The 12101-nt window shown below is 45.5% G+C and overlaps 1 protein-coding gene across 1 annotated transcript in view; it reads left to right on the forward strand.

Annotated features, from left to right (window-relative positions):
- The window catches only part of PLCXD3 (phosphatidylinositol specific phospholipase C X domain containing 3), a 74324-nt gene that overhangs the window by 40494 nt on the left and 21729 nt on the right, over positions 1-12101 (forward strand). The window contains exon 2 of the mRNA XM_083403166.1: positions 11385-12093. Within this exon, the coding sequence (XP_083259292.1) occupies positions 11385-12093 (709 nt within the window). The remainder of the gene's footprint in view (positions 1-11384; positions 12094-12101) is intronic.

Genomic DNA, 12101 nt, shown 5'->3' on the forward strand with positions numbered 1-12101 from the left:
TCTCAGGAAGCCTTGCTTAATTTGCTTCTGCCTTTGCCAATGATAAGGGACACAGGTGGCACTGTGGGTTAAACCACAGAGCCTAGGACTTGCCGATCAGAAGGTCGGCGGTTCAAATCCCTGCAACGGGGTGAGCTCTCGTTGCTCTGTCCCTGCTCCTGCCAACCTAGCAGTTCGAAAGCACGTCAAACTGCAAGTAGATAAATAGGCACCACTCCGGTGGGAAGGTAAACGGTGTTTCCATGCGCTGCTCTGGTTCGCCAGAAGCGGCTTAGTCATGCTGGCCACATGACCCGGAAGCTGTATGCCGGCTCCCTCGGCCAATAAAGCGAGATGAGTGCCGCATCCCCAGGGTCGGCCACAACTGGACCTAACGGTCACGGTCAGGGGTCTCTTTACCTTTACCTTGCCAATGATGCAAGTAGGCATGCTGAGATCAAGCTTTAGCTGTATCATACTATTTGACGCTGTAGGTATGTTTTGATGCTGTATTAGATTGTATGCTTTATTTGGTGCACAGGGCGCTTTGCAACGTAATAACCATGCAACACAAGAACTTTAAAACTATTATTTCTGTATAACTCATATCAAAAGCCGCAGTGTCAAACCATTTAATCGCTGTCCCCTCATTCCAAAGCCTGCTGTGGAAGAGGTGTGTCTTTTACCTGTTTCCTAAAACCACAATAGATTTGAGAAGCAAATTAATACTGTAAGTAGTTGTTAGCTGGGAAGCAATTACTTGCATGTAGAAACTCAGCATGTCAGGGTGATTCAGCCTAGACTTCTCCTACATGTCTTACTTCAACGTATAGGGAAGTGTGTGGGGTGTGCATGCATGCTGAACATTCAAACATTCAAGCAGTCCCCCCACCTTGTAGTCTGAAGTAGTAGTTGTTGTTTTGTCGCTTAGTCATGTCCGACTCTTCGTGACCCCATGGATCAGAGCACGCCAGGCCCTCCTGTCTTCCACTGCCTCCCGCAGTTTGGTCAAACTCATGTCTGTAGCTTCGAGAACACTGGCCAACCATCTCGTCCTCTGTCATCCCCTTCTTCTTGTGGTCTTCTTTTGATCTCCTTGTGGTCTATGGGACTCTCAAGAGTCTCCTCCTGCACCATAATTCAAAAGCATCAATTCTTTGGCGATCAGCCTTCTTTATGGTCAGCCTGAATTAGTACACTGCAGTAATTATACCTTTAATTATCCTAAAGATATAAACTGGTCCTTCATAACACAGCAGCCTTGCACATCTGCATGTGAGAGGGAGACCTTCAGAAGGCTCACTCTGACAACTCAAGAACTCATTGTCTACACCGGTTTGGGCCAGGTATCCTCTCGTATATACCTGCCTGGGCCTTCAGATTATTACCACCAGAGATCCTTTTTAGGTTCCCCACTTAAAGAGATGAAATTGGAGACAGGAGTGCCTGGCGTGCTCTGGTCCATGGGGTCACGAAGAGTCGGACATGACTAAATGACTAAAACAGCAGCAACAACAAAGGACCTGATACCTACATAAACATCTTTTTGGCACCTGGTGAAGACCTTTGCATTTTCAGTCTTTTTGCAGTCATTGTCATCATCATCCCTCCGGCTGGGATTTAAATGCTGTTATGCTGCTTGTTCTGGTTTTTAGAAACTCTCATCTTTGTGGCTCCCATTTTTGTTGCATAAGGAATTAAAATGCCTACAAAGTCTCTCTTCCCTTCCTTTCTGGCAACAAGCCATTTTGCTAATTGTGCTACTGGCACGCGCTAATTAGCCGTAACTCATATTTTGTAAGAACTGTTTAGAAATTTTTTTGATGCACTCGTTGTGGGGGGAGATTTATGTCTGTACCAGCATATATTTGTTAGCATGCAGATGCTGCAAACACACTCCAAGGGGTGTATCACGAGTTGGAGCAAGAGACAATTTGCAGCCCGGAGTCTTAGTCTGCTCTGTCCCTTTACATAGCTCCTAAACTGGGCTATCCCATGCAACAGGTTAGGGGTGGGGAGCCTTTTTCAGTCTGAGGGGGCCATTTTTCCTTGTATGCAACCTCCCGAGAGCTGCATGCCAGAGGTGGGCAGGGCAGAGGCAAAAGTCAGCAAAACCAGAAGCAAAAGTGGTGGAGCAACAGATGTAAAGTTGGCTACCTTCCTTCCATGCAAAAGCCATTATCTTCTACACACAACCCACTTTCTCATCTCTCCATTGCCCAGGAAGAGGTACCAACACAGTTCAACAGTACCTTCCAGCCAAGCAAAAGCACTCACAGGAGCTCTCTTTTGTTGAAATGCAAGAGCAAGCATGGCTCAACGCCTCTCCATATTGTAGCCATGTGTTGCAATACTGGCCAAGTTCTTCATAAGATCTTAACCTTAATTGGCCTTGATCTTCTTTTACTAATTGCTGATATCTGACCCATTTGCCTTCTGTGTTTTTCTTTTTAACAGATAATACCTCTAATGGTGTTGTGGGCTCTAACAATCTCCGATGTCTTTGCCTGGGCATGAACATTATAAGGCACCGTGCAGTGCCCAGCTTGATATGTCACACACTGCAGCTGCTGAGGTATATTTTGAAGCATAGAGAACACACTGAAGGCAAATTCAGGTCCGCCCACCCCCGCCCCGGGTATCTTTAGGCAAAAGAACAAGCAGCCTCTGCCAGCTTTTAAATCCATGGGGGACAGGTTATTGCAGGGACAGGTTATTGCAGAGTAAACAAACATATAGTATATAGAGCAGAGTCGGGTAGGGGTCTCTGCCAGTGGTCCTTGGTGTTAGGACTGGGGACTGGGTGGCTGAGTGGGTACAGAGTGGGGTTCTAAATTGGGCAGCATCCCGCACCCAACTGCAGCTTACAGATCAAGCGGAAGGGAAGCTTGCAGGAATCGATGCATAAATTACTGTGGTCAAACTTTCCTGCAGCAGGAATGGCCATAGCTTTCGTACTAATGGCAGTCTGTAAAGGTAGTTATGGGGGTGCAGAAGACGCCATATAGCATGGACAGCTCTGTCTTCCAACAGAAGGGTATGCCCCCCCTCCCAGGAGAAGCATCACTGCCCCTCACTGGAATCTGCAGCCTGAGGCAGTGGCAGCAAACTGCCTAATGCTAGGGCTGGTAGGTTTCTGGTGGTTGTTTTTTTAAAGGGCAGAATGTGAAACTCCAGCATAGATTCTGATTTTTTTTTTTTTTTTTTACAGTCTTAATAAAACCTATTACACAAGCAGCGGGTGAAAGTAACATTGAAAAAGTCTTCAGGGAGTCTAAAAATATACATCCAAGTCCGCCTTGCACCGAGGAAGGACTGTACGGATTGTACTGGGGGAAAATTATAGTGGAAAAATAAGCCAGTGATCCAGAAGGTTTCTTTCGCTGATGAGCTCCGGTAATTGGCATGAAGACTGCTTTTTCTTTTCTTTTTTCGTCCAGCAATCGTGTTAGTACTGTGAAGCGCTGTACTTCAAAGAAAGGTTTCTCCCCATTATAAAAATCTATTAAGTATTGTTGTTGTTACAGATAACATCAATCAAGAGACTGCTCAGGGCTGAGAGGGAACACTTTGATTTCAACTTCCTTTTACTAGAAAGTGTTGCCCTCACTCACTTAATGCTGTGTGATACAAAGACCTTTAACAGGGACCGTCTGGAAATTTCATCTTCTTCTTTTCTAATACAAGCGATTCTCTTTCTTAAATTGCTTTTATCAGGAGACGTGCCAGGATTATTCCGAACACAAATGATGATGGGGACGTCGTTGCGTAGAAAAGATGCTGTCTCTCATGCTCAGTAGCGTGAAAGTGCTCGTGGAATTCTGCTTTATGGAGGAAATTGCAGGTGGGGGTGGAAATCAACCCCCCAGGTTTTGGCCAGCAATGTAGGCTACTTTAGACATGTGTCACCTGAGCATGCTGGTCATTGATTAAATTGTGTGTGGATCTCCTTCTTTGTATGGAATCCTATTCACTTTTCTCACAAGAGCTGCTAGACCATTTAGTTGGCAGGTTAGTCCACTGAAGCTCAAGTTGATTAATAATTTGTGCTGTAAGTTAAGGGCTCACTTGCTTATTTTTGTGGCTGTTTTGGCTCTGGGGTGCTGCGTGCTTGATGGGAGGATCTGCTGGCAGTCACGTTTTTGGGGATCTGACTCAGTTTCACAGGGCTAGAAGCATGAAGAACGGTCAATGGAAGCAATCCCAAGAGGCAGTAAAGATCACAGAAGGCCCAATGGATTTGGGTAATGTAGTCCAAACCAGGCAGAAGGTCATGAAGGTCAAGTTACAGAATCATCAGCTAAAACAAAACAAAACAAAACAAAACCCCACAGTTTAGAAGCAAGTAAACTCATCCAAGGCAGGAAGCAATATGGAGGAAGGGAACAGGAACAAATCTAGATAGGGGTACCAGGTTGAGTCAAGTGGTGAAAATGGAAGATAAAACTCAGAGAGTGATGTGTGTTTCAGCCAGAATGGTCCACATGAAGATGGGTGACGGGGATTGCATTGCAGTCCAAATGATACCTTTGAGCAGGAATAGCCAACACAGGATAGCCAGATGTTGCTGGACCATAACTCCCATCATCCTTGACAATGAGCCATGCTGACTGGGGCTGATGGGATTTGGAGTCCAGCAACATTTGGAGGGGAACACGTTGGGTACTCAGCCTTTGAGGAACACAGTTCAGTATACGAGGCAAGTGCCGGTGGACTCCATAAATTGTGTGTTGTGCAAATAAGTTATTTTGCCTGTCCCAAATCTTCTGCCACTTGGTTTCATTTCCTCCCTCTGTGTTCAAGTATTAGATTATGAAAGAGAGAGAAAAAAAATTAGCTCCATCCATTAGCACCCAACTCCAGCTTTGTTCATGATCATAGCACAACACACCCAATATCTTAACATCTGCCTTTGTGCTGAATATTGGTTTCCAAATATCTTTATCTTTGCATAGTCGTTGCAGACTAATTTATCCTGGAAAGAGTTCTTTTTTAAAAAAGCAAAAAAGCTGGCTTCCTGTACTTGAAGAATGAGTTTTTAAAAGCTGTGCAGTCAATATGGGCAACCCTGAGCAGATTAACTGCCTGGCAATGGATCTCTCTGCCTTTATATATGTGACTTGGGAGAAAGAATTAGCTATTAATCACTGATTTATTTTTGTTTTGATGATACAATGCAAACATTTTACGCTGGGTAAATAGATTTATTTAAACCAGGGCTTTCATTTGACTGATGGCTTCTTTAATAGAAATACCATTTGCATCACAAAAAGGTCTCCGATGTAATATATCCTTCCTAAGTGCTCACAAGAGGTGGGAAGGGGAAAAATTGAAGCGTGTGCCAATGGTATCTCTCCCCGCCCGGCCCCGCCAAAAGCAATGCCATTGTATATTTTGATATTGCAATAAAACAACTTTAGTTGCACCTCCTCAAGCTTGAACAAGAAAGTCCCGTGGCCCAGGTACTGGTTCCTTACACCCTGATGGTACTAGTTGTGGAAGGGAACTTCAACCCAGTTCATGCCAAGATGAGAACAGCTTGCTCTGCAGGGAGCAGAGAGCTCAGCCTGACTACAGTGGTACCTCGGGTTACATACGCTTCAGGTTACACACGCTTCAGGTTACACACTCTGCTAACCCAGAAATAGTGCTTCAGGTTAAGAACTTTGCTTCAGAATAAGAACAGAAATCGGGCTCCAGCGGCGCGGCAGCAGCAGGAGGCCCCCATTAGCTAAAGTGGTGCTTCAGGTTAAGCACAGTTTCAGGTTAAGAACTGACCTCCGGAATGAATTAAGTACTTAACCCGAGGTATGACTGTACTAGCAAAGAACAGCAGGTAGATGTTGCTTCAGCAACATCAGCAGCAGCCAGGCTTAGACCGAGCCCTTTATAGGAGCAGCGATTGTCCTGTGTTCACCTGCACTGAAAGATTCCTCCTCAATAAAAGGAGACCAGGTCCTTCCAGCCGTCTTTACTCAGATGGAGCAGAGCAGACCCGGAAAGGAATTCAGTAGCATGCACAGTGCAAGCGTTTGAGCTTACCAGACAGATTGTTCCCCCCACTCCTCCCTCCATTTGGGGGGGGGGCTTCAGGAGGGAGCAAACAGAGGGGAAAAGGCTGTTGCACAAGCGGAAGTCATTGCACATGGCTTCCACTGAGAGGACTCATTTGTTGAGTCCTGCCCTCTGATCTCACTGAAGCACCTGAAATTTAGTCCTCTGAGCCAGAGGATGACATTAGGACAACCTCTAGGCCAGAGCATGGGTGTAGCCAGGATTTTTTTGGGGGGGAGGACTTTGTTGTGGGGAGGGGAGGACTTTTGTGTCTGGAGGGGGAAGAACCGATGTGATTGGTCAGTTAGTTAAGTATTTCTATTGTTTTCCTTGATCTAGAGGGGGCCACTGCCCCCACCCATCCCCCGTTGGCTATGCCCATGGGCCAGAGTGGCACTGCTGCCCCATCTTGTGGAAGTGCAGCTGGGATTGAGGCTGAACTTCTAAAGGAGTGGGGGAGAGTGGTCTCTGCCTAACTCCTGCCCCTTAACATGGGTTTTTCGGGGGGGGGTGGTAGGTTTTTGTAGGCTCTAACTCTGTACCCACTAAATGCAGCAGGATTTCACATCTGAGTGGAAATGCAGACAATTGGGTTGCAAACCTTTTCAAGGCGATGGTGGAAACGATTCATTCATTAATTTTGCAGAGAAGCAGGGATTGCTTTAAACTTCAAAGGGGAAGTCTTTGCGGACCGAAGACTGCCATTTTGAGCGGCACCTGCAAAACAGAAAGGGGCTTACTTTAGAGTAAGTGAGCTCTCCCACTGGAGTTCAGAAATGCATGTCCATCCTGGCATCGCCGTGAGGACACAACATCATGAGATTGCAGGGAAGAAAGCACGTTTTACTAGGTGTGGGCACAGAACCCCACAATCAGCTCATGATGGAAAGCAACATCTCATATAATGTAGTGATTGGGTTAGATCAGGGTTGGGGAGCTGTCACCATTGCTGGTCATTGCCTGTTCTGTCCAGGACAGATGGCAATTCAAGTCCAGGAACATTTGGAGGGCAGCAACTTCCAGATCCCTGGTTTCAACACAGAAACTAGTTATTTACTTTTAATCAACACAGACATTTCTCCTAACAGAGGACCTCTTTTCAGTGACTAAGGCAAGAATAGATTGACAGAAGACAGTATTTGCACATGAATGAACAGACCTGGGTTTGCAAAACATAATGATTGTGGGTGTAAGAAAATCTCAGATCATCAGATAATTAACAGAGAATAGTGAAGTCTGCCAGATTATTTTCCACCCAGGCACAAATATATTTAACTTTACGTGCTTACATGGTTGCATTTGTAGTAAGATCTGAGCGAGAACGCTTGCAGGAAACATCGAAGATTGGTATTTTTTTATTTTATTTTTTAAAAAGAGAAATTTTTAGCAGGAACTATTTCAACGGCGGCTTAAACACTGGTGAAATTTGTTGTCACGAAGAGCGAGTGCCGGTTCATACATGCACGCTCTTAGCTAGCCAGCATTTGATGATTCACCATAATATGTCTAATCCAACTCCAATAAAAGACACTCTATTTGAGGTGACGTGAAGTGATATCTGTGGCATTTTGATTTATGATGGCAAATCCACCACTCAGTGCTTCAGTCATTATATGACAAACATTCGTGAGTGAATCAGCCCTCAAAAACATTCTGAGGTCTGGATAAAATAGAGTTCTTCTGCAAGTGGAATTAGGAAAATAGGAATCTGCTTCATTCCTATGTCTAGCCATTGCTCAGGATCTCACCTTGCTCTGTATCTCCCCATCTGTCTGTAGTCTTCAAAGGATACACAGATGTTCTAAAGGTAGGAGACTTGGGTGGGGTGGATTTTTCTGCACGGAATCTTATCTTCCTCTCCCCTTTACTGGTTTTCTTCCAAAGAGTTCAAAGTTATAGGTCCTCCCCTCACAGTGAGAAAACCAGATAGTTCTGGGACTGCCACTAGCATAATTTTTATTTTATTTACCATTTACTATTAGGTTTATATACCTCCCTTCATCAGAAGATCTCGGGGTGGTTCACGACATAAAAATACAAGATAAAAACACAAATAAGTAATTAAAACAAAAACAGCAAAACAATGAGATTTCCCCTCCCTTCCTCCCCCTGCATGCCCCCCCCAGGCCACCTGTAGATCTGCCTTGGAGGATTTGGAGAACACCCAGAATAGATTTCAGGGTGGGGAGAACATTCTGTTGTGCAAGGATAGCCTTAGGCTTAGCACTGCGTTGAATGCAACCCTTTCTCTTGAAAAGCACTTTAGCCACTCAGATTCCTTTTAAGGATTGGACTGGGAGCATCACTGCAAAGAGCTGAGAACTTAAAAAGAGCTCTGCTGTATCAGCCCAAAGGCCTATTTAGTCCATCATCCTGTTCTCACCATGGTCAGCCAGCGTGCCTATAGGAGGCCCCCATACAGGATGCCCATCTGCATTTCCCAGCAACTGAAAATTCAGAGGAATAATGCTTCTGATCCCAGAGGTCATATATAGCCATTATTACCCATTGGTAATAAGTAGTAAGGTAAAGGTAAAGGGACCCCTGACCATTAGGTCCAGCCGTGACCGACTCTGGGGTTGCGGTGCTCATATCGCTCTATAGGCCAAGGGAGCCGGCGTTTGTCTGCAGACAGCTTCCGGGTCATGTGGCCAGCATGACTAAGCCACTTCTGGCGAACCAGAGCAGCACACAGAAACGCCGTTTACCTTCCCGCCAGAGTGGTACCTATTTATCTACTTGCACTTTAATGTGCTTTTGAACTGCTAGGTTGGCAGGAGCAGGGACCAAGCAACGGGAGCTCACCCCGTCGCGGGGATTCGAACCGCCGACCTTCTGATCGGCAAGTCCTAGGCTCTGTGGTTTAACCCACAGCGCCACCCGCGTCCCACAATAAGTAGTAGGCAATGATAATGTTGTCCTCCATGAATTTGTCTAATCCCCTTTCAATAAATGACCTGCAGGGTAGTATGAGTGCAGAGAACAGAAGATGCTACAAATAGAGTGTGGCACGATGAGAGTCTTTCTAGGGCTCTTTGCCATGCAGATAACATGCAGATGTTTCCTATTTGTTGCTGGCGCTGTCACATGCCTGCTCCTCAAGAGAGCCTCAACCTTTGTTGCTCTGCTTTTGGTTAGGGCTGGATCCTAGGCTAGGTCGCTGGAGATCAGGACCATGGTCAGCACATTTGGGGAGCAAGGTTCCAACTCTGGCAGGAAACATGGCTCTCAGGCATCTCAAACTTGGAATTCCACTTCAGCAATTATCTGGAGCAAACCAGAGAGGGCTGCTGTTTGCAACTCCACTCCCAACGAGAATCCTATCAGGGCTGATAGGGGCTGTGCCTTATTACTTAGGCTTGGACTGTGATGGGACTAGGGAGCCTTCTGCTGCCTCTGGGATTTCCTGCTTCACCGGCAGGTTTTCTGAGGGGTTGCTCAGAGTTCTAGAAGAGGGAAGAGCTACATGCTCAGGCTGTGCAAGAAAATGCATTCCTGGGGGATGCCTTCCCCTGGGTATCTTGTGAGACAGGTAGATTTGAAGCTATCCATCTCCTGTAACAAACCTCCCTATCCTCTGTCAGATTCATCCTCTATGGCACTGGGGTATAATGTTTTTCATCCTTTAAACAGCAATATTTTGTACCTGAAACAAAAAAGATCCCAATGTATATGCATGCTTGTGTATTGGGTGGTGCCACCATCCTTGAATTTTGGGGGGAGCTGTAGGGAATCTGGTGGCAGAAGTGTCCCAAGACTCTCTTGGATAAAACCCGTGATGTCCTTTATGATGAGCTAAACTTGTTGCCTCCATGCTCACACTGTTCTGTAGTCTTTTGAAGTTTCATTTTATATAATGTTACTGGTCTTCTCATATTATCACTCAAAGCCTTCTTAGAATCACCCTTTCATTTACAGCTATTGGTTTTCGAATGTTATGCACTCTTCTCCTGCCCTGGAAACTGACATATCCTTTGCTCCTCCAAGGATGCGTGGAATAGAAATGTGATAGACCTGCCAATAAGTCAGTTGATTCATCCATCCAAATCCAAAGGAATAGTGCAGTTTCATCGTCATCTGGGAGGGTCCAGTTGCATCATAGTGGTGCTCTTATAATCCTAGGTTTCTCATCCTATGAGTCCATAATGGCAACCATTCCCATGCCATCTTCTGTCTATCTGGCACGTTGCCCCATCATTTGAACAGTGTCTGCACAATGTTACAGTTTGTGCTGCTGCAAGGACACAGTGATGGTGATGATCCAAATTGAGTGCACATTTGGGTCAGGGTTGGGGAAGCTTATACCCAGGGACTGAATATGGCCTCACCATCCAGCCCTCATAACTCTCCTCAGGCTACACATCTCAGTGGCTTGTCTTCATGGAGAATAGAGAAGGGTGTATGAGTGTGTGTCAAAACTAGCCTAATGCAAATTTACAGTGGTATCTTGGGTTACATTCGCTTTAGGTTACAGACTCCGCTAACCCAGAAATAGTGCTTCAGGTTAAGAACTTTGCTTCAGGATGAGAACAGAAATCTTGCTCCAGCGGCACGGCAGCAGCAGGAGGCCCCATTAGCTAAAGTGGTGCCTCAGGTTAAGAACAGTTTCAGGTTAAGTACGGACCTTCAGAACGAATTAAGTACTTAACCACTGTACATTTGTGGCTTTGCCTGTTTTTACCTCTGGCCCCGCCACAGATGTCAGGCTTAGGCGTTAGGACTAAGCCCTCTCTCATATAATTTAAACAGGTGTTGGAGTCATATATTTTGGCCTGATATCAGCTGGAATTATTCCTCATTGTCAGCCTTCAAGACTAACGGTGTGTTTCCTTCGAGACTAACAATTGCTACTCAGACACATCGAGGACTTGCAGAATGAAAACCAAACAATTGCCAGTGCCGAGTCATATTCTGTGCCAGAAGCACGGCTCGGCAGGGACTCGGCACACCACTGACTGAGCCTGAAAAGTTAAGTCATTTCCCCCTCCCAGGTAACAATATGCTTTGACCTCCAAACACTCAACATAGTACAAACACAGCTATCCCTTTCATTGACTCTGCAAGGTGCAAACTAATGCTATCAGAACACCAGGGCAAGTGTGAAGCAATCAGGTGCCTTCTGAAAAGAACATATTTTGTGATTCTCTTGCTACACAGGTAGCCCATTTGGATACTACTAGCAACATCTTTCCAATGCTAAAATAACTGATATTAAAACAGTTAGAGAGGAAATAAGTGATTTGTGTTGTAATTTGAGCTCTGGAATATTTTCACGCAACCCTGAGTATCAGTCTTTAAATCTTGCTCTCTTTTTTTAAAAATGCAAACGTGTTGTTTTGTGTTATTTTTAGGCTCTCATGACTCATTTAGCTTCTACATTGATGAAGCCTCACCCGTTGGACCTGAACAACCTGACACCGTCCAGAATTTTGTCTCTGTGTTTGGAACTGTGGCTAAAAAGCTGATGAGGAAATGGTTGGCAACGCAGACAATGAACTTCACAAGCCAGCTTGGAGCAGGCATACGGTATTTTGATCTTAGAATCTCCACCAAGCCCAGAGACCCCGACAATGAACTCTACTTTGCTCACGGTTTGTTCAGTGCCAAAGTCAATGAGGGCCTCGAGGAGATCAGTGCCTTTCTTGCTGACCACCACAAGGAAGTGGTCTTTTTGGACTTCAACCACTTCTACGGGATGCAAATGTGCCACCATGAAAAACTGGTCCAAATGCTCAAAGACACTTTTGGGAATAAAATGTGCCCGGCTATATTTGCTCACGAAGTCTGTCTCCAGTATCTGTGGGAGAAGGATTATCAAGTGCTGGTGTTTTATCACAGTCCAGTGGCTTTGGAGGTTTCCTTCTTGTGGCCAGGGCAGATGATGCCAGCTCCGTGGGCCAACACAACAGATCCTGAAAAACTGATCCAGTTTCTCCAGGCATCCATCATTGAGAAGAGGAAGAAGGGCTCCTTTTTTATATCTCAGGTGGTGCTGACCCCAAAGGCTAGCACTGTGGTCAAAGGCGTCACTAGTGGTCTCAGAGAAACCATCACAGAAAGGTGAGTGC

Source organism: Podarcis tiliguerta (assembly GCF_965153285.1).
Source record: "Podarcis tiliguerta genome assembly, chromosome: 11".
NCBI classification, from domain to species: domain Eukaryota; kingdom Metazoa; phylum Chordata; class Lepidosauria; order Squamata; family Lacertidae; genus Podarcis; species Podarcis tiliguerta.